Source organism: Hylaeus anthracinus, unplaced genomic scaffold (assembly GCF_026225885.1).
Source record: "Hylaeus anthracinus isolate JK02 unplaced genomic scaffold, UHH_iyHylAnth1.0_haploid 3, whole genome shotgun sequence".
Classification (NCBI taxonomy): Eukaryota; Metazoa; Arthropoda; class Insecta; order Hymenoptera; family Colletidae; genus Hylaeus; species Hylaeus anthracinus.
Genome location: NW_026535284.1, coordinates 14005305 through 14025677, shown reverse-complemented (window position 1 = coordinate 14025677; position 20373 = coordinate 14005305). Strand labels below are relative to the sequence as shown.

The 20373-nt window shown below is 46.7% G+C and overlaps 1 protein-coding gene across 11 annotated transcripts in view; it reads left to right on the top strand.

Moving 5' to 3' along the window:
- The window catches only part of LOC128893463 (oxidation resistance protein 1-like), a 100635-nt gene that overhangs the window by 41373 nt on the left and 38889 nt on the right, over positions 1–20373 (top strand). For 2 of the 11 annotated variants that reach the window (XM_054154406.1, XM_054154404.1), the window contains exons 1-2: positions 16672–18483; positions 19058–19691. The exons of 3 other annotated variants lie outside the window; for them this stretch is intronic. In XM_054154406.1, coding sequence (XP_054010381.1) covers positions 19108–19691 — 584 coding nt within the window. In that variant the 5' untranslated portion in view covers positions 16672–18483; positions 19058–19107. Of the gene's footprint in view, positions 1–5511; positions 5687–16670; positions 18506–19057; positions 19692–20373 lie in introns of those variants that run through there. 6 more of the 11 variants (XM_054154415.1, XM_054154416.1, XM_054154407.1 and 3 more) reach the window with 5 other exon arrangements.

Sequence of the window (20373 nt, the reverse complement as noted above, 5' to 3'; positions counted from 1 at the left end):
ACATTCGACGAACAGATAACAACCCGAACCGCTCACAGAGACGGGCAAAAGTACGTTCGAATAACGGATGACGAATCCAAGCGCTACATCGGAGATGCAAAACACTCGCAGCGACTACTGGTTGCCAAAGAGGATCAAGAACAAGTGGTTGACACGACGATAAAAATGAAACTCGAGAGTACTATTTGTCCAGAAGCTGATCCATCAATTATATTCCAAGCGACGTTTAATATAATACTTTACGAGCGAATCGTTAAGATCGAAATACCGGTCCGTATGGAAATAGGAAAATCCCGGTCGAGCGCACGGTAGCGTGCTAGTGACCGTGAGAAATATGGGTCACCGGCTTATTATATCGTACGTGAATTTGCATAAGGCTGTCTCGTCGAACAAATCGCAGTCCGTGTCGCAATCTCGTCTCGTCCCGTTTCTTTTCACGACACGCGGCGCGAACTAAGCCTGGTCTCGGCATTAGGGACATACCATCGACCGAACGCGGAGTCGAGTGCCATCCGTTGCTTCACGGCAGTCGCGTGGCACTTTGTTTCGCGCAGTGGCAGTAATAGCAGTCGGCGAGGAATGACAGAGGGAAACGAAAATGGGACTCTCGGCAGTGTTTAAGATTCCATTTATCCGCGGCATCGGTTACCTTCCACGTCCTTCCACGACAAACTGCCTTTCAACTCGAAGTCGTTGTTACACGCCTAGCCTTAATCCCCGCGTCAGGACAGGATCCGATAGGAGGACTTGGATTGCCCGTAGGATTTGGAGGATCTCAGCTGGGAATATATCCACACGTGCAGGATTTTGGCACGTTCGTTTGCTCGTCGAGATCGAACTATTAGTCCCAAGACTTTGACGACGTTAATTGAAGTCCGATGACAGATGGGAATTCGAAGGATTCTCGCGCACTCGTTCGCGCGTGTTCGTTCGACTAACGATAAATATGTAGGTATGCAGATGTGGGGTATCGAGTTACGCTTCAGATTTCTCGCTGGATCTCGCGTTTGCATAAAAAAGAGAACGCCGGTGGGGAAATTGCGGTGGTCGTTAGTCGACGCGGAAGTCGACGGGATCGACGGGCGTTTAAGTCAAGATCGAGCTTCATTGGGGTCGAGGGCTGAACCTGACATTGATCTAGCGAGAAATGTCAGTCGGTGCAGTTCCATTTAAGAGGGACGCCACGAATGGATAGCTTTGCTTTAACCCTTTTGCTTCCCATTTAAAGCTACCGATGGTACACGAACGGTATTCGATGGCCGGGTCGACCGACGTCGATAGTCATCGCACGTGGAAAGTCCGTTTTAGCTGCGAGCGAACAAGCGAAAAGAGAGGGGTTGCGTAATGCGCCGCGATAACCGCAGCGCGCTTCTAATTAATCGCTATGCCTGTTCGGAATTCGTCTCTACCGTGATTTCAGGTGCGCGTTCGTATTCGTTCGGTTTCGGGCTCGGTTTTGCTCGTCCCGAACGCTGGAATTCCAGGTTTTACCCGCGGATATCGGTTTCGTTTGGTTTACGCGACCGTCGAGTTGGTCGCTTAAAGAAATCGAACAAGACGATCCGAGTTAACCCTTGGCGATCATTTAACGCCTGGTAATTGGGTACGAACGCGAAACATAGTCGGCAACTTTTTAATATCGGAATGGTGGAAAAGGAACACGAGATTACGTCGCAGGGGCAGTTGTGTGCCTTCGAATACCGATTCGCATTCGACTATACTCTCGTAATTCTCGGCGCGGCGAGCGAAGAGGGGAGACTTTTATTTCCTGGTCACGCGAACCGAGAGGGAAAAATGAAAGAAGACGGGAGCAGGGCGCGTGCTCAAACGAAGGTAAAACGCGGCATAAATAAAGTATGAAGCTAGCAGGAGAGTCGGTTTACTGGGTCGAGCCACGAGCCAACTTTTCCGCGAAGATTTAGTCTGGCGAAGATTCAGTCTGGCGAAAATTAAAATTCATAAAGGGTAGCCAGACCTTAGCGAACCTGTCCGCGACCCTGGAACCTCTTCCTGCAAGGTAACGTAAGCCCGGGTCTCGTTTTTAGAAATTTCGAAATCCGTCCATTCGGAGCGTGATACAGGCATTTCGATCTTCCTCTACTTTCGCATAAGAGATACACTTTGCGACGGGATAAACTTTACAATCTATTTCTCGACGCTTACATTCGTACAATAATAAAAGAAATCAACATCGATGAAAGGGATCCTGGGATCGAGTATAGCAGCCGACGGTTGACCGAGCTTCCCCTTATTTCTCCTTGGCCTTTGTTGGTTTTCATGCTGGGAACGTATCGCAATTAATGCCGCGTTCAGCGCGAGCACAAAGGAACGGTTCGCTCCAAATGAACGGCACGTCGATCGATACCCATGGAGAATCCTTCATATTCCAGCAGATACGTTTCAATGGCTCGTTGCGATCAGACTTCGGACCACTTTCGACCCATGATACTTAGATACGCTCATCTCCGGTTGGATCCAAGGTCGTTTCCTTTCTATCTTCGCGACGTTTAATCGTCTGATATCGATTATCGGTAATTGGCGCAGGTTATACCATCTAACTTCCTCCGACGGATCTCTACGTCTAGCGTAGTATAAAGTAATTTGGATGAATGTATATATATATATATATATAATAAAAGACACTATATGATACAGTCCGATAAAAGGATTTATGAAACAGAGGTTCGATGCAAAGAAGGACAAGTATTAAACATACCTGCGACGAATCGGAGCAATCGTAACGGTAACGATGCCGAAAGATGACGTCGGTCGTCGTTGCATGCACGAAACCGCGCGGACCAGTTATCCAGGGGTCCTTCGCGGGCGAATGATTCTCCATCGACTCCGATCCTTATCGTTCTTCGAAGAGGGCACAACGAAAGGGTTGTCAGACCCAGCAGTGACGTAGAAATCCTCAGGAATGCGGTTGCTCTTGAGCGGTTCGACCGGTTCGACGCACTCCGTGTCCAACGCCTGGGTTTTTCCACTTTTTGCCATTCCATCCACCTTCGAGCATCCCCTGTTCACCGTCTGGCCGGATCATTCTTCGTCGAGCAAACGTTGGCTGTCTCCTCTCCATCCGGGACACCTTCGATCGTAAAGTCTCTCCAAAGGCATCGGCTTTTTTAAAGCTAAGGGCAACGAGCGTTTTTTAATTGCAGCGGCTCGAGTGCTCACGGGACGAAGCCAACCTCCAAAGTTTTCTCCCTTAACGTTATCGCGAAAACTGTTGGAGCCACGGGCAAGTTTTTTAATTAAATTCTTTACGGTGCCCGACGGAGGATGACACGGTGAATACACCGTTAAAGAAAATGTATAAGAAAGTGAAAAAGTCGCTTTCATCACCTTTACTCTCGGTATTTTTTAAGAGACCAGGCGAACTACTGTGAGAGGGTTTCAGGATGGATATAGATAGACATACGAAGATGTAGTACCGAGCATAAACTGCTACTATTGGTAAGGGGGATCTGATATTCAGGACGTGGAAGCCACTTGTCTGACATCGATTTATTCCGGCAAGACTCGGTAGTATTCGGCTCACATTTCACATGTATACATACCTTACTGTGAATGTGTCATATAAACATAGAAAGATATAGACCGAGCCTTTGTACGAGGCTGCTGCTAATCAGTGATTTTCGACTGTAATACGCAACTATGAAAATTTGAACATAGTCGAAGTCAGATACGTTCTTCCTCTTCGCGATTATCAGAGTTGCTCTTCGTACAAAGGCTCGGTCCATATCTTCATATGTCTATGCTACCGACTGACTGTTCGTCAACAGTTGTCGATGATGCTCTGTTAAACGGTTAAACAAAAGAGCTCGTGCGCCGCCAAAAAAAGCGCCGATCGGCGAATAAATTTCCTTTAGATACCACAGTTTTTTAAAATTGAAACTCGAGTCGTTTGCACCCCAGCATCGGCTCGTTCGCGTTTGCGAGGACTTCGAACGGACGTTCCTTAGGCGAGAACAGGATCCCCGTCTTGGTTCAGGCCCTGAACTTCAGGGGAAGCACCATTTTCGTCGCGACACGTCACTCGGCTGCGTCCGGTCGCTGACGAGCGTCGTAAACTCGAGGAGTTCGTTTCACCTACGAAGACGGATGCAGCGGATCTTATAAAAATTTATTGGAAACTTTACGGCAGCTTTATCCGGTCCCGTTAGCTTCTGATTCCATTAACGTTCCATTTCTTTGGTCCGTGTCGTCACCGTTTTACGAGATCCGTGACCGTCTCTGCGCGTCTAGACTTGGGGCTTGTTTTGTCAGAGCCGACCAGACGTGCCGGACGACGGCGTATTTGCGTTTGCATTTGTAATGCGCGAGTGGTTCGATCCGAAAGTTCTGCTCGGCTTTAGGTTTTGTGGTCGTTCGCTTTATGCTGGGATGGAGAATTCGTTGCGATAATTAAAATAAAGAGAAATATTATTTTCGTTATTCGCGACGAGATCCCGCAGGAATTAATTTCGTTCTCGGTCGTTCGATCGCTGCAGTCGCCAAGGATAGGGGTTCTTGGCGGAGCCAAAGAACGATCGATTTTTCTGATTGGCTTCCGGGAATCCTATTTATAGGCAGACACACCTGAATGAATGACTTCGGCGTGCGTGTCTGCAGGGTTTCAAACAGGTTCCGTCGAGTTTTACTGGCGTCAGCTAATCAAGCATGCAAGAAAGGTCTCCTTGTTCCCCCTGGTCGGCCGATGGGTTTTGTCCATGGTCATCGAGGCGCGGGGTCCCCTGTGGAATGTGCAACCAGCTAGTTGGCCATAATTAACCGAAGATATCCGGCCACGTTCCCTAGCTAACGGAGGGTATTGGAACCACCACTTTTTGCACAACCTTACGTCGACGGGTCCTCTTCTTGCCCGATCCTTGGGGGGTTATTGCGTCACGGGAATCGTTGCGTCGATATTCTTCCAGCCTAGGATTCATCCTCTTTTTATCGAAAGAGCGCTTTTTTTTTTTGTAGTTTCTCGGTTACATAAACGTCTCTATCGTCGGAGAAAACGCAGAATCGAGTGGAAGTCTCGAAAATTCCTTCGCGTACCGTTCAAATGTATTCGTTAGCTTCTTGAATTATTCCCGGCGCAACGGCACGACGATAATTGAGGCAGTGACGCGAACTTAATTCAGTTGTTTGTTAACGCGAAGGAAACGACCAGGGCTCGAAACAGCCGCGGAGTCACTTTAAACGTTTCGATCGAAATATTTTTTTTGAAGCAGTTCGCACATCGAGAACGCTTCGTTCGTTGGAACCCGTTCGGTTCTCGTTTCTCTGAAAAAATCTGCCTCGTTAAACGCAAAGTTTCCTCGAAGGAAACACAGATATTCGGTAAACGCCGACGAAACAATCGGTGATTTCAATGCGCGCATAAACCGATTCGACACGGTTTCCAGCGATAAAACGCCCTAACACTGACCATTCCACTATAAAACGGTTAAAGCGGCATCGAAGACGCATCGCGCGTCGTAACAGGTTATTTTAACGTTCATTGTCTTCTCTTTGTTGCAGGTGAGTAAACTTTCTGTCCTGTTCACTTTGCACCGCAGCAAGTTCTTCCGGCACGTAAGTACGCATTCTCGAAACTCGGATGGAAACTCGACGAGCACGTCGGACAATCTGGCTTCGTGGAAGCCAGGATCGAGGGAATCATCGATATTTGGCTGCTCGTTCCGAACCGTTATCGGTAAGACTGCAATTCTTGCGAAGTTAACTCTTTATAATTCCACGGTGTCGCGAATCCTTTACAGCAGTCCCTCGCTAATCCCGCGCAACAATTTTAATTGCAAACGCAATTTCGAAACGTAACGAAAAACGTAACCGTTTGTATTTTTCTCGTGTAAAATTCGCGTTTCATTTTCACCGTCCATTTGCCGCGGTCGAGTTTCACGCGCCGGCAAAGTGTTGCTTTTCTCGCAATTGCTTCGAATTTATCTCGCGTGGTAGTGCCTGCAAGAAGGAAATTACAAAAAAAAAAATAAAAAAAATAAAAAAAAAACAATTCAGCGTTTCGAGCAGCGTTTTTTTTGACGAGCGCAATAAGTCCAGAAGCTTCGCTCGAGCGTCGATAAAGTTAAAGAAGATGTACGAGCGGCGTTAACACCACGAACGAACGGTTTCTCCGGATAAACTTTTCTTGTTTTCGCGCGAATCGCTCGGTTTACACGCAACGGTGTTTTCGTTACCGGTGGAATTTATCGCGGATCTGGACCGGGACAGGCGAAACGCTATCACCGATCGTGTATTTTGCTTGCGGAATTTCCGCGGGCGCGCTCGAATATTAATAAACCCACTCTAACGATATTTCGAATATCGATTTACACGCCGGAGCGGTGTGCCGCTGTTTCCGTCGATTGAGAAATCTCGCGCCAGCTTGGCGAATAATGAAATTAAAAATCTCGTTCCTCGCTTTTTGTGCGAGAATTAATTGCCTCTACCGCGGTAGTTCCGCGCTCAAACGACCGTGATTTCTGATTTCGAAGAGAAAGAGTCCGCCGCGAGCGAAAGCATTATTTTTACAAAGGCACGCGACAGCAGGGTACGAAGACGTCCAAAGGCTTTCGAAGCCTATTGTAACAAATGATCGAACAGTATTTATCGGCGTCCGGAAAGGTGTGCTCGACATTTTAACATTCCGCCGACTCGTGCAGCGGAACGACCTCATTGGCCAGGTATGGGTCAAGCCCAACCGGGAATTTTCTATTTAAGCGCGGCACAAGGTGCCAATTAAGCGTTCGTCGAAATCGATCGGTATAAATCTTTTGCCCGTTATTCCCTTTCTTTGTTGCGAAATGACGGCTGATCAGAGCCATCCGTCTCTACGTCAAGCGACGGCACGTTTGTCTTCGAACGTCCTCGTTAACATCGAGAACGCTTTTAGATTAGGCAACGACGTGCTTACCGAGACGTTGATTATTAATTAAATATTAAGTTCGCTCCACAGCTCTTTTGTCGGCCGCAGACACGTTCACTTTTATCGGAATTTAGGCGTTCCACGGGGCGTAAGACAGTTCATAGAATATTCATAAGGTTGCACGGTTTAATTATGTTTGCAATTATGAAAGCATAATTATCTCGCGATGCAAATCCCCTAGACAAACCGGCGCACGATTTAGCGCGTTGCTTTAATGCGTTTGCTCGTTCCGCTCGTATCAAAATCGCTGCAACGTTGGCAGTTTAGCTCGGGGATTACTTCGTTTATTTCAAGTAATAAAAGGAAATATATTAGGAAGCGTTGAAGCCATTTTTGTAGCCGTCGAATAAAAGGGAAGGTTAAACGAATTCTCTCCTCGGGAACGCGGCTCGCTCGAAAATATGTTTTTCGCCGAACGATATCGAGAGGAATTTCCAGACGTCCGTCTACCCCAGGAAAATTATCTTCGACGAGTGATCTAATTCGCCGGCGATCGTGACTCGGGGCTCCTAAGAGAAACCTTTCGCGATGCTGCCACTGGAAACATTACGTTTTACTGCGAAAAGCGATTCGTCGACGTCTAAATTTACCAACGAGCACGGTTCCTTTTTTCGGGAACGATTCGCGGTTCGGTTTTTCGCTTCGCGGGAGGGACCGCTGGTCCACGACCTTAATCCCGATGTAATCGCTTTTCGTCATTAAGGGCTCTTCGGTGGTTATCCAAGCGATACCGGTCCAACGTTTAGCTTCGTCGCTCGGGAGTCACCGAATTAACAAATCAGATGGAAGATGTCTCTTGGAACCATATCCTCTGTCGAATCAGCTCTTCCATCGGAGAAATTGATACCTTTTAATCTTCTCGACCAGTTCTTAATGTTGGAAGCAGCGCTGAGACTTTTCGATAATCTATGGGTATCGGAATATCATAGTTTCGGAATGTTCGAGTATCTCCATACACACCTAAATTATTTCTGAGGGCAGGTAGACTCTGTCCGAGTCAGGCTGGCTCCTTCTAATCGGACTGGAAAGGTTAAATCGATGAAATTCCGTTCGTATCTTTTCATCTAACGTTCGCGGTTGAAAGATTAATTTTAGAACGAGGAAATACGTGTCTGAAAGTCCCGTGCACGTTTAGTATCCTCGTGGGAATAATTATTGCGATACGCGATCAACGTTCTGTCGATTTTCCGCGCTGCGGTCGCTCTCGTTGAACGGTTCGGAGTCATTTGCAATCAGCATGCAATTCAACGATCTCACGCGATCGGTGCAGCTGTGCTTTATGGAATAATAATCGCGTTGATACACGAGTGCCTGTAGCATCGTCTCGCCGTTGTTTCCAGTTCACGGGCCGCTGTGTTTCGCCGACAGGGAAACGACGCAATGACAGATAAAAGTAAGAAACGATGTCTCGTTCCACGTCGATGCAGGTACAACTATTTTTCTCGGTGCCTTTTCGCCTTCCGTTCTTTCTATCTGTTTTTTGTTTCCGTTTGAGCGTCTTTTTTTTGTTTGTTTTTGTTCATGCATCTTGACATTCCATTATGGCAGGAATCTTTCGTCGGCGCATTGTCAAGAAGTCGCGTTTCCCTGCCCCTTTCTTTTTTCCTCTTCTTGTGTCGGAATACTTTGGCGCAGAAGCACTCGGACGAAAACAAGGGCCGAACACCGGCCACTTTTCTTTCTCCGACTGTTTTCCTCTTCTGTTCAAACCGTGCGCATAATGCGAACGGTAATTGCAAATGTAGAAGGAAATGAATTAGGGAATCAGGGACACGGTCAAAGAATCTGTGTTCTGTGTTCTATGTTCGAAAGCATTTTTCCAAATGATAAATACTCGAATGGAAAAACGGTCGGTGGTTTCTCACCCCTTCGACCCAGATAGTACAGGTGGAAAAAATTCGATACCTCGCGCAAGAGCGCAGAACACGAATAGGACTTTCATCGCGACGGGGAAACTCGGGAACGGTCGGGGCGGAAAGTGTCGGTGCAAACTGTTATGAATTATGCTCCGCGACGCGTGAATTTCTCAATCGACGCGACGCCGAACGCCCATCGCTGTGTCGCAAATTGGAAAGTTTGCCACGGCGAACTCGAGGGCCGGCAATTATACGACGTTTTATTAAAGTTACGCCCAGCCACGGGCGTCGGTGTCGGCGTCGATTGGATCAGCTGGCGTTCAAGTTTTATTCGATCGGGCCCGGAACTCTCGGAAATTAATTACCAAGCAAACTCCCCGGGTATGCGGTGTATTGCTTCTTCGACCGTTCGCTCAGATTTATAAGTTCCGTTCAAAGACGTTTCGAGACATCGACGTTCCGCTGATGGGAACTCGATAAATTCTCTAAAGAACTTGCCCAACTTTACGCGAATCAGCGGCAACTCGACCAGTTCGATAACGACTCCGAGATCGTGACTCGAGCGTGTGCCACCGAGTGACAACAAGCTTCGGGTCCAGGCCGACGACAAAGAGAACGTTTACGAGTATTTTCGGATTTTAATTTGTCGAAATTGGAAGCACACCGGTTGATATCTCGGCTGCGTCTTCTTTTTCCTCTGTGCTCCCTTCGTTGCCCGTGGAAGGTTAAATGTCACGGGAAATGTTATCCAGGGGAAATAAAAAGAAATGCCCGTTACGTAAACGATACCTATTTACGCTCCAATTTTCCTCTTGTCGATTTCTTTACAATATCGCCGACGGCAGAAATTTTCATCTCTTTGATAAACAGAGCATAAAAATACAGCGGCGTACAGTTACGAATGCTAGCAATGTTTCCTTTATTGTGACATCATTCAAACCGGCGCAACTCTGCACTCTCCCATTTAAACCGTGAGCACTCGTACACGTGCACACGTTCTCGTTCCCGATCTTTTATCCCAACTTGGATTCGCGTAGAAGGAAAAGTGATCGTTTAAAAACGACATCTACGCGCAACCGTAAATAGTTGGCAATGTTCAAATTCCTCGGTAACTGACCCGCGCGGAGACGTTCGTCTCGTCAACCAGAATCGAAAGTTACGCGTTCCGCGAATCATGCTTATTTCCTCTGGAAAATACAAGCACGTGGTGAGTCACGTCACGTGGCGTGACTCACCTGTGCCGTGAACACGTGCGGAGTGGTTTATGTCTTATCGATATCGCGTTCGAATTCTGGCAATTCCAACGAGACGTAAACGTTATTCGTTCCCAGATGGAATTAGCTCGATTAGCAAACGCCTCATCGACGCCGACGGAGGGGAATACGATGAACGTTTATGCCGGTCACAAAGCCGTTTCTCTAGGTACATTCCGATCACGATACTTGGCGAGTACTCCTTGCACCTCGCGTTCAACGTTGCACGCATCCTTATCGAGTGGCATTCCTCGTTATTTGTCGCGACTCGTCTACGATATTTTCAACGTAGGTGCAATTAATATCTCGAAGTACTGTCTCGAAATGAGCAACTCGGGCGGGACCGGTGGACCTCGGAACGTATTGTTTCGGAGAATACGCATTCCAGGGAAAGAGAAAGCATTACACATGTTTTGTGCACTCCACTCGTTTCTTTTTGGATCTCTCACTCGGCGTGCGACTTCAAACAAAAAGAGTCACCGAATTGCTTATTTCGAGGCAATACTGTATACGTCGGTTAATTTTCATCCAGAACGCTTCAACTATTTTGGACAACATCGGTGCTGGCTTGGGAATTAGAGAAATCGTAGTCCTCTACGAAACAAATAGAATAGCAATGGTATTTATACGTCTGTCCGACGTCTACCAAGAAGTGATTTATCATTTATGACGTCTACGTGTCGAATGTTTACGCTTCGTGAATCGAAACAACGACTCGAAGCATTGCCCGTACAAACAAGGCGAGACCCTGGAACCTAAAAACGTGGGCCTCTGCGAGGAAACGCGTTGTAGAGTATGTCGCAACCCTACGCGTTCGGCCAAACAAACCTTCGATCATATTTCACCGAGCGAAACTTACCCAGAAATTAAAAAAAAATTGCGTTCGACTGAACGATAAAAATCCGACTGCTACGCTTGATTACAATGCTCGTTCGCGAGTTTAACGTATTACCGAGCCAATCATAAATAATGTAATCCTCCTCGAAACTTTCGTCGATGACATTTACCGATAATGAACGATCGCAATCGCTCGCGATTGATAACGGATCACAGATGACACTCAGAATCCACGAGACTACCCGAGGAGAAGATCGAGTGCCACGAGTTCTCGGAATCAGTTTCGACTCGACCAATCGAAATCGTGGAATTAATCGTTCGACCTTGTGATTTTCTCAAGTTCTTGCTCTATAGTTCGTACAGGATAGCGTGCTTGTTTATCGTGTCACAAATTTTCCAAGTCTCCTAGCTACGATAGCAGATTAGTTGGTTAATTATTTGATTAATTACTCAGAGTGGAAACAGTAGTATCTGGATAATTGTCTCAGTTTTCAGATAACGTTCGTCTCGATGACGACGTTATTTTTCCGAAAGTTGCCATAAACGATTGCGAGGGTCTCAGCCTTCGTTGGGATCCAAAGTGCATTTTTTATCCTTCCGCGATACGAGCGCAGCTGTTATTCCATGTTATTCGTTCGATAAGCGCACATATTTTTTTTTTTTTTTTTTATTTATTCCCTCGCGGTGTGTAACGAAAATAGAGAGAACGCTTAGGAGTTACTGTTTCGCGATGCTCGGTGCGCAGCGAGTCACGTCTCGAGGTCCAAATGCGCGATGAAATATTTCGTTTTTTTTATCGGTCGACGACTTTCACTGTCGTGCAACCAACCATCTAATTACGCAACGGAACAATCAGGTTCGACCGCCACGGTGCATTCTTCTTCTCCTTTCCGCCGTGTTACCTTGGTCCCGCGACAACTTCGCGAAATTTCAAAGTAACCTACGCTGACGTCGCTCGCCTGGCGGTTTATTGTTCCACGAGGCGGAATAAATCTTCGTTTTACGAGAAAAACTTGTGGTCCCCGCGGGACTTCCTTATTGATCCTTCCTGTACACCATGGTTCCTGTACAGCTTCGCTCGATAATCGCCGTTGGTAACGTTTTCGCAAATTATTTTTTATTCGGATAAATTAGACGACGCGAGCATAGTACGCAGGGTTTACTTCATTGATTATTCGATAAATCTACCGCGGCGTTGCATAAACATCAATTGCTGTCGCAAGAAGCCATACAGGGAGCAGTAAAATTTCTAGTGGACACTTATCGTTGACTGTAATACCCCACGCGTAGACACGTTGTTTAACGATGCTGATTCATCTCCGCTCCATCGCCTCTGGCGTGGATGAGCTTTTATGCCCATTCCACGCTTGGAGGAATCGTGGGATCTGAAAATAACGAACGGCTATTCAGCGTAATCATGGCGTTAGGATTCTGCCCGGGTTCACCGGAGGAGGATGTGACGATGGTCACGTAAGTACAGGGCCGGCGCATTTTAAGAGGCCCCGCGGTCTACGAGAATTACCCAATTAAAAGGCACCGATTTCGATTAATTTTTTAACGAACGATGTCATTAACGGACGCAGGACATTTTTTTTAGTACCGATGACTCAGTTTAAAGGATCGACAAAAATCATCAAAGTATTATTATTTAATATTAATCTTATAAAAAATATATAATATGTAACGGCATTCGTAAATAGATAATTTCTCGTTGTAAAATTGAAGCGTAGGATTCGTATGTGAATTTAAGCCTCGCGAAAGGTCACGCCGGTCCTGGTCACGTATAACGTACGCAACGACTCCGCGGTCTTCAAATTGTGTCAAAAGCTCGCTTATCTTTCTCCCGTTCGTTACTTCGAAACATCTTCTCGAGGCTTATCAGCGGATATTCGCGCCGAAGACGCAGCACTCATTCCGAGAAGCCTAATACACGATGCTCGTTTTAGCGAACTACCGATCAACAAACTTGACGTGTCGCCTGCGATCATGGGTCGCGACCCGAAATGGGGTCGCGAGATTTTAATGCGAAATATTTGATATTCTAATCGGTAAATCATCACAAAATATTTACATATCATACTTAATATTTTTTTTTGGTTTGCGAAGAAAAATTCACAATCATAAAAGAGGTCGCGAAAGAAAAAAGTTTAAGAAGCCCTGATTTGAAGTATCGATTCTTTGCGCGGAAATACCGCGAACGATAGACTTCCCTGAACGCGAAACCGATTAACACGTATTCGGTAATAAATCCTTGTCGCTTTCGCGAAACTTCTTATCGCCTGGATTTAAATAAACAAATTCCGTGTAATTTCCTCTTGCGTCACGCGCGACCCACGAGGATGTGACACGGAAGGACACAACGAAAGGGTTAATGGCTGGCGTCCATTAAATTTTGATGCGTATCTCGGACCAGATATCTCGCGAGAGACAATTTCCTCGGTCCGTCGCGCTTTGTCGAGCTCCTAGACACGGGACATTTGCAGCTTGCACGAGCCGCGCCGTTCTTGTGGCCAATTTGCCGACGATAATGCTCCGATACCGTGTCGTTCCCGCTGCAAGCACTCGAAGTAATGAGTCGTAATTGCAGCTCTGCGGGCGCGCGATTCGCGAACGCTGTGGCCCATTCAAAGCGTATTAAAATCCGATACGGTAATGTTCGTAAACGTTCAACGTTTTACGGTACTTTGGCGGAAAATGCTAGCTCTCTCTAGATTCGAAAATCCAGGAAAACCGAAGACGACGGAATAGAGATAAAGACAACGGAACGCCAGCCTCGGCAACGTTCAACTATATTTCTGTTTATGTGTTACGAAATATTCCGTAGATGCGGTACGTCTGAACTGGAAATCATTCCCACAGCAGATGCACCGCGCCAGTCGACGTAAAACAATTTCGCACCGACGACGAATCAGCGCTGTTTGCTTCTGGTATACGTGTCTCGAATGCCGTTTCCCAGCATCGCGGTCCACGTTGGGAATCAGCAGCAAAGCGTCGGGAAAAATTGTCCCGGTGTTTGCACGACTCGGTCTTCCCCAGCTGTTCGGCTCGCTCGTAACGCGAAACGACGCGTAACGAACGACGCGCGTGTTCGACGACGGTTTACCGAAAAGAACTTCCACGAAAAGTAGAAAAGAAGCCACGCGCATACGTAGACACGGGACGATATGTGGCGCCTTCGAGGTAAATGGTAAATGAGATAGACTCGTTTCGCGTTTTCAGTAGCCAGAGCCATAAACCTGTCCTCCGGGGTACGTGAGGTCGGTGATAAGCACCCAGCTGATAAAGCTCTCGGCGTTGATAGAGGCTCAGCTTAAACGAAATTATTCCATTAGATAGTTAAAGAAGCAATTCCGAGCGAATGCATCGTGCGGCGAACACCGCGACTTTCTTTCGACGAGCGAGACTCTACTTTTTCGATAGCTGGCTCGCGTTCCAAATTGCCGCGATACCGGGAGCTTGAAAATTTCGCCGAGGAAAAACCATATCCTCGTCGTTCGGCGTAAACAAAATATCCTGTTCCGACGCCACGCTTCGGCTCTATTCGATTATGCAACCGCGTCGACGACGTTAGGCATCGTTCGATTCACGGCCGCGTCGGCGTCGTCGACAGACTTTTTCGCCGCGATATGACTTTGACCCAATTTCACGGGGAACAACAGGATGATCCGACTACTCCTCGCTTCGAGCTCCGCCAACAGGCAGTTCCCCGAAGGGAATTGGGTCGCTGGTAATTCGTACGAACGCTTCGATGCCGCGCGATGAAATGGCCCGCGTGTCGTTATGCGTTTGGGAACGTTTTCCGTCTCGTCGAGTCGGCGATCATGCGTGTTCTTGTCGCGAACCTCTCGCACCGCGGAAATTCATCTAGTTCGGTGTTGGTCAAACTTTTTCGTCCTTGGCTCCATTCGGAGTTTCGTTTCCACAGCAGTTTTTCATTTTCTTTTTTATACCTTCCACTTGTAGCCCTCGAGAACTTTGCGACCCGCTGGGGGTCCGTACGACCCCCGTTGAGAATCTCTGGTCTAGATGAGACTCGTGCGAACACTGCCTAGAGAGAGAGAGAGAGAGAGAGAGCAAGAGTTAATGGGCTGAATCGAATTAAGAACGAGCCGGTATTTTCATCGCTGCAATTCTCTAATTGGGCGCGGACGAATTGACCAATTGTTACCGTCGGTTTGCACGTCCGCCTGCGTTTAACCCCGAACCTTCGTTAAAGAAACGGCCACGGGACGCGCGAAAAAGAGAGGACGAACGGACGGGACGGTAAAACCTATATTTGCCTTTTTTCTGCTCAAACAGACTACAGCGACTCTAATTTTGAATACACAATTTTCTGTGCGTAATTTTACCTTGGCCGATCTCGAAACATCCTTAACGTTGAACGTAAAGCGCATTCCGATAAGGAAAGGTGATTTCTCATATATTCGCTCGTAATAAATTAAGCTGTCACCGACATACTTTCATTGAGAAATTTCTGTCTGTTTTTCTGCTGACTGGTATCAAAACCATAACTGCGCACGCCAAGGTAAACGATGTTTCGTAAGCGATCCGTAGCTAAGATAATGCAAAGATTGCGATCAGTTCGAAGCGTCCGAGTAATCGAACCGTTATAAATCCATGTTTAACGGGAAGCTTTTGCGATGCCGTTTGCTTTTCGAAATTGAAACGGAAATGAACGTTCGCGTAGGAAGATGTTAGGCAACGAGTAAACGATGTTCCGCGGTCCGTCTAGCTGACGTTAAACAACGATCGTTAGACCGGTATTAACCGAACGGAGATTGTGAAATGACTTACGATCGGTACGATAGTTCGAAAGGTGTTTTGTCGCGATAACTTCCAATGTTTTCGCGTCGGATATCAGCTGTTTGCTCTAATGCAGTCCCGTGTTTGGAAGTGCTGATCTTGAGGTGCTCGCGGTCTATATCGTTATTATCAATTAGAATCTTTTATCATCGCTAAGAGATATCGGTGTAGGTTGACAGAAACTTTTTTCCGCGAATCATACTTCGTAGGAGAAGGTTGCTTAAATTGAATCATTTTCGACGAAAAAAAATAAACTTGACGTCATCTTTGCGTTTGAAAAAAAAAGAAATAACTTTGGTGACACTTTTTTCAGGCGTTTTAGCACTTACGTTACGCCGCGCCAGTATATCTCATTACGCGTGAAATAAATCGAGAAACGACGACAAAAAGGAGATGATAAATGAACGTTTTTTTTTTTTCTTTTTTCAACTTTCTTTCACGATTAGGACGAAAAGCAAGATTTCAATTTCGTGGGAACATTTTCTTCCGCTGATCCCTTCGAAAGCGATGACAAATATTCCTTCCCGAGAAGGCACTCGTTATGCTCGTAATTGTTTCTTATTACCTGTAAACAGAAGCAATGTTTGTTACCGTTATCATTCAGCTGCTACCGTCAGCTGGTAGCAGTATGCGTGTACATGATCTTCCATAAACACGACGAATCGGTGGAACGATCGTTGATATTATTCTCCGAGAAATAATAGTCGCGTGTAATAGAAAACAATTTACCGGTTTAAAATGAAACGATACTTTTACTTTATAACAACGTTAGATACATTGAACCGAATATATATCGTTCTTATTATGAAAATAAATAAACGAATACATCACAACTTCTGGCGCATTACGTCGCATAGATAAGTTTCTAGCTAGGTTTAGTTTATCAGCAAAATTTTATGTACACATGTCGTTCATATTCGTTCTTCGTGCATTAATCATTTGATGGTCTTGCTGTCAGTTTCCTTCGAACGATACTTGTTCATATTCGACTTTCTGGTTGTTCCGACAAAAAAACTACAACAATAGTAACACGATCGGGAAATCGTAAAATATGTATTTCTACGACAAAGATCATCGATATTACTTTCGCTTGCGATACTTCCCGGATAGGTTAGAAAAGTAAAAACCCTATTAGAAATCATCATCCCCTAGGTTGCAAGGGAGAATGACGAAAAGACCGCGAAATCGTGCGTGTTTCTTCTTGTCGAGTGCTCGGTCCGGAGGTGGGGGATGCGCCCGAGGAGACAGTCTCGGCCGTGTGCCTCGACGTGTATAAATACAAGCAGTCGGCTTGGTTCTCGCTTAGTCGCTGCGATACTCGATTCTCGGTGACGGCCTGTCGATTGCAAGTGCGCCTCGATCTCGATTTATCGCTACTGGCCAGCCCGGTGTATCGCGTCCGTGCGCACGCTCGATCCGACCGTCACGAGAAACACGAAAAAAAAAAAAAAAAAAAAAGTGAGAGAAAGTGGCCCAGAGAGAAGCGGTTTCGGGCCTCTTCTTGCGACGAGTCCGCGCGTCGCCTCAGTCCCGCACGAAAGTACCGAAAGACTGCGTGTCGTCGCGCGCTCTGTTCGTCGTTCGTCGATCGCGGTATCGACAAATTCCCGTGAATCGTCGAAAAACACTGCGATGGTAAATAGCGAGGGCTCGACGTCGCCGGCCTCGACGGGCCAGGCCAGTTCATCCTCGATAATCGTGCAGTGTTAGAAGAGGAACGTTTACGCGGTGCTGGTCGCCGCTATCAGGAAAGTCGAGTCGTTAACCTCAAACCGTTTTCCCCTCTCTGGAATCAGTGGAAGCCTATCGAGAAGTTTCATCGTGAAAATCCGGGAGTTTCATCGTCCAAGTTTCCCGCGAGAGCGACGAATTGCGCGTTTCGGTGATCGTTTCGTAAACGAACCTTTGATTTTCTCGCGCGGTACAGAGTGAAACCGTCCGTACGGTTGGTTACGAACGATACAATTCGCATCGAGTCCCGTAACGCGACACGAGACACGGGACCTCTCGTGGCTCGAGGACAAAGCAAAAGCGTCGAAACGGTTTACGTTTAAGCGCGTCTGTGAAACGAGTTTACTCGGCCTAGGGCTCGAAAATTTTCGCGGTCCGGTAAACAAAGTGTCGGATTCGCGACGTAGCATCGAAATCGCGCAGTTCCTGGTCGAGACCGAAGTCTATCCAACGTCTGCATCCGAGGAGATAAACGAATAATCGTTCCCGTCGGGCGTCTATCGACAGAGATCGAAACGATCGACGCGTAGGTTGATCGAGAACGAGTTTTCCAGCAAGGGCTCGACCTATCGGAAAATAAAGGAACACAAACGATCGGGGCAAAAAGCACGAGAAGGCTCGGTTGGCCGGTTTCGCGGCAATTCTCCCGGGTCAACGATCTGTTCGTGGATCGAGCAGCCGTTCGTTCCTCGGTACCTACCTCCCTCCGGACAAGTCCGGTCGAGGCGATACAACACAGGTCCGTTGGGTATAAGCTCGTGTTCGTGCGCTCGTAGCGAGCACGTTTCACGAGGAGTGAAAAGGCGGTCACTCGGTACGCCGTCGTGGCTGCTTTCACCGGCAATGGAATAATGTCGATCGCTCCTTAACGGTACGCGACTCTGTACCTTCCGTATTTCCCTTCGAACGGACACCCCACCGGGAAAATGATCGCTGGTCTCGAGTGATCGCGAGTTATTCGTCCAAGTGGTGGTATATTGTTCAGTGCTCGCGAGTGTGTGTGCCGTTGCCAGTGATGGGACTGATACGATCCGGTATCGATGATAGTCGAGCAATTCGATACCATAGCGATCGATAGGAAGCATCGAAGGTACGGAAACCACAGTTATTTGGTACGACGGTGCTCGATTAAACGAGACATCACCTCCTTTCTTCTTATTTATTCGGTTAACATTTGTTCGTTTAACACGTTGATCGCCATGTCACTAATATACCATTTTCACTCAAGAAGTGTTTTTCACTCAAGAACCAGAAAGATTAATTCTGAAAGTTAGACGTCACAGGAGATGAATCTAAATGAAATTCATGTAGTATCCGCGCCTCCCACACCCAACAATAAAGAGTCAAATAAGAACACGAAACAGTAGGGTACGGGATTGATCGCGTAGGTAAAGCGTAGGTGGATCCGAGGATCGTGGCTTCGAATCACCGTGCCTTATTTTTCGTTTAGACTCCTACATTCGCGAGTTTCGATGTGGTTACAAAACTAAATACCACGATAAATATTTCATTACCTAGACTCCGATAGTCTAAATAATATTTAATCATGGCAGAAATTTTCAAGAATATTCGTTTGGCAGTCAACGCGTTAATCGAGCACTACGGGTAAGCTGCATCGAATTTTCCAACGAGCATACGAATCTAAGTATCATTCCCATCGCTAGCGACCGTGGCTATACGGCGATAGAGATCCCGACTCGTCTGGTCGCGTAGCATGGAAAGCAAGATGTACATCAGCAACGAATCTCATAATAATGGTCATTCGGCGACCAAGTACGCGTCCACGAACTCCATTCCGTCGATGATGGAGGAAGATTCGTCGTTAGCAAAGTTGATCGGCGCTGTCGGTAGAAAGGACGCGAGCGCTATCTTACGAGACAACAAGGGAAGAAGGCACAGCGTGCTCGAGGATTTGAAGGCGCGAAAGGACAGTCTCTTCCAGAGGGCACGACGGGGTAGCGTCGTCGAAGAGAAGGAAAACACGAAATTGGTGCAAAAGGAGAAAAGACGGAGCAGCGATAGCGGCAGGAGAGGCTCGGTTTTCTACGTGTCGCAGGATCTGCTCGAGGAGAATCCAGATGTGCTCGACAACGAGCGTACGATGGCGGATCTCGAAGCGAAGAAGGGTCGCAGAAAATCCTGGCATCCTCTGGCGAAACCACCGAAACTCGATCGCAAGAGGAGGAAAGGAATCGCCGGCGTCCCGACTCAAGTTGGTAGCGCTGACGGACTCTACACGCAAGCCAGACAGAAGCGACCCTCCTGGTGGAATATATTCGTACCCGACTCTGTTGGCAGGTATTTATCGTTTGCATCGTGTACTATGTATCCCGCGTGCTTAGTGTCTCTTGGGAAATTCAACGAGTCGATAAGATCTCGGCGAAACCGTTATCGAAACGCGAATTTCGCATTAAAATCACTACTCGAAATATCAAAGTGGCGTGGTTTTGTTTTCGACTAACAGGATTTTACGCAAACCGGGCCCATGAAGCATTTATTATGTTCGTCGAAAAGGTAGGCGCGATACGTTAACAGGGATATGGGTGTATCGAAGTGACACGTTACCTAAAATATTGTGCGCAGGGTAGTCGAATATATACGGTATAACGAATAAAAGATACTCGCGTGGTCTACAGTGACTCCCAGAAATATTCGGACTTCAGTGTATGGTTAGCTTTATAGCTTAATATCGTCGTTATTAAAAAAGCAATCGTCTTCGTTACTTTTTCCAATAATAAATCATTTATTAACATTATCAAAGATATATACATTAATTAATACACTAGTGTCAGAATATTTCTGGGAGTCACTTGTATATTCGACTACATTCCGATACAAGTTGGTAAGATATTCTCGAAATTCGTATCAGCCATCTTAGTATATCAGTCTTTCGAATGTTACGCTCTTGACTCTTGAGTATTTGATATCGATCATTACGAGCGGAGCCTGTTTTCATATGGTTATCCTTCTACGCTCGCGA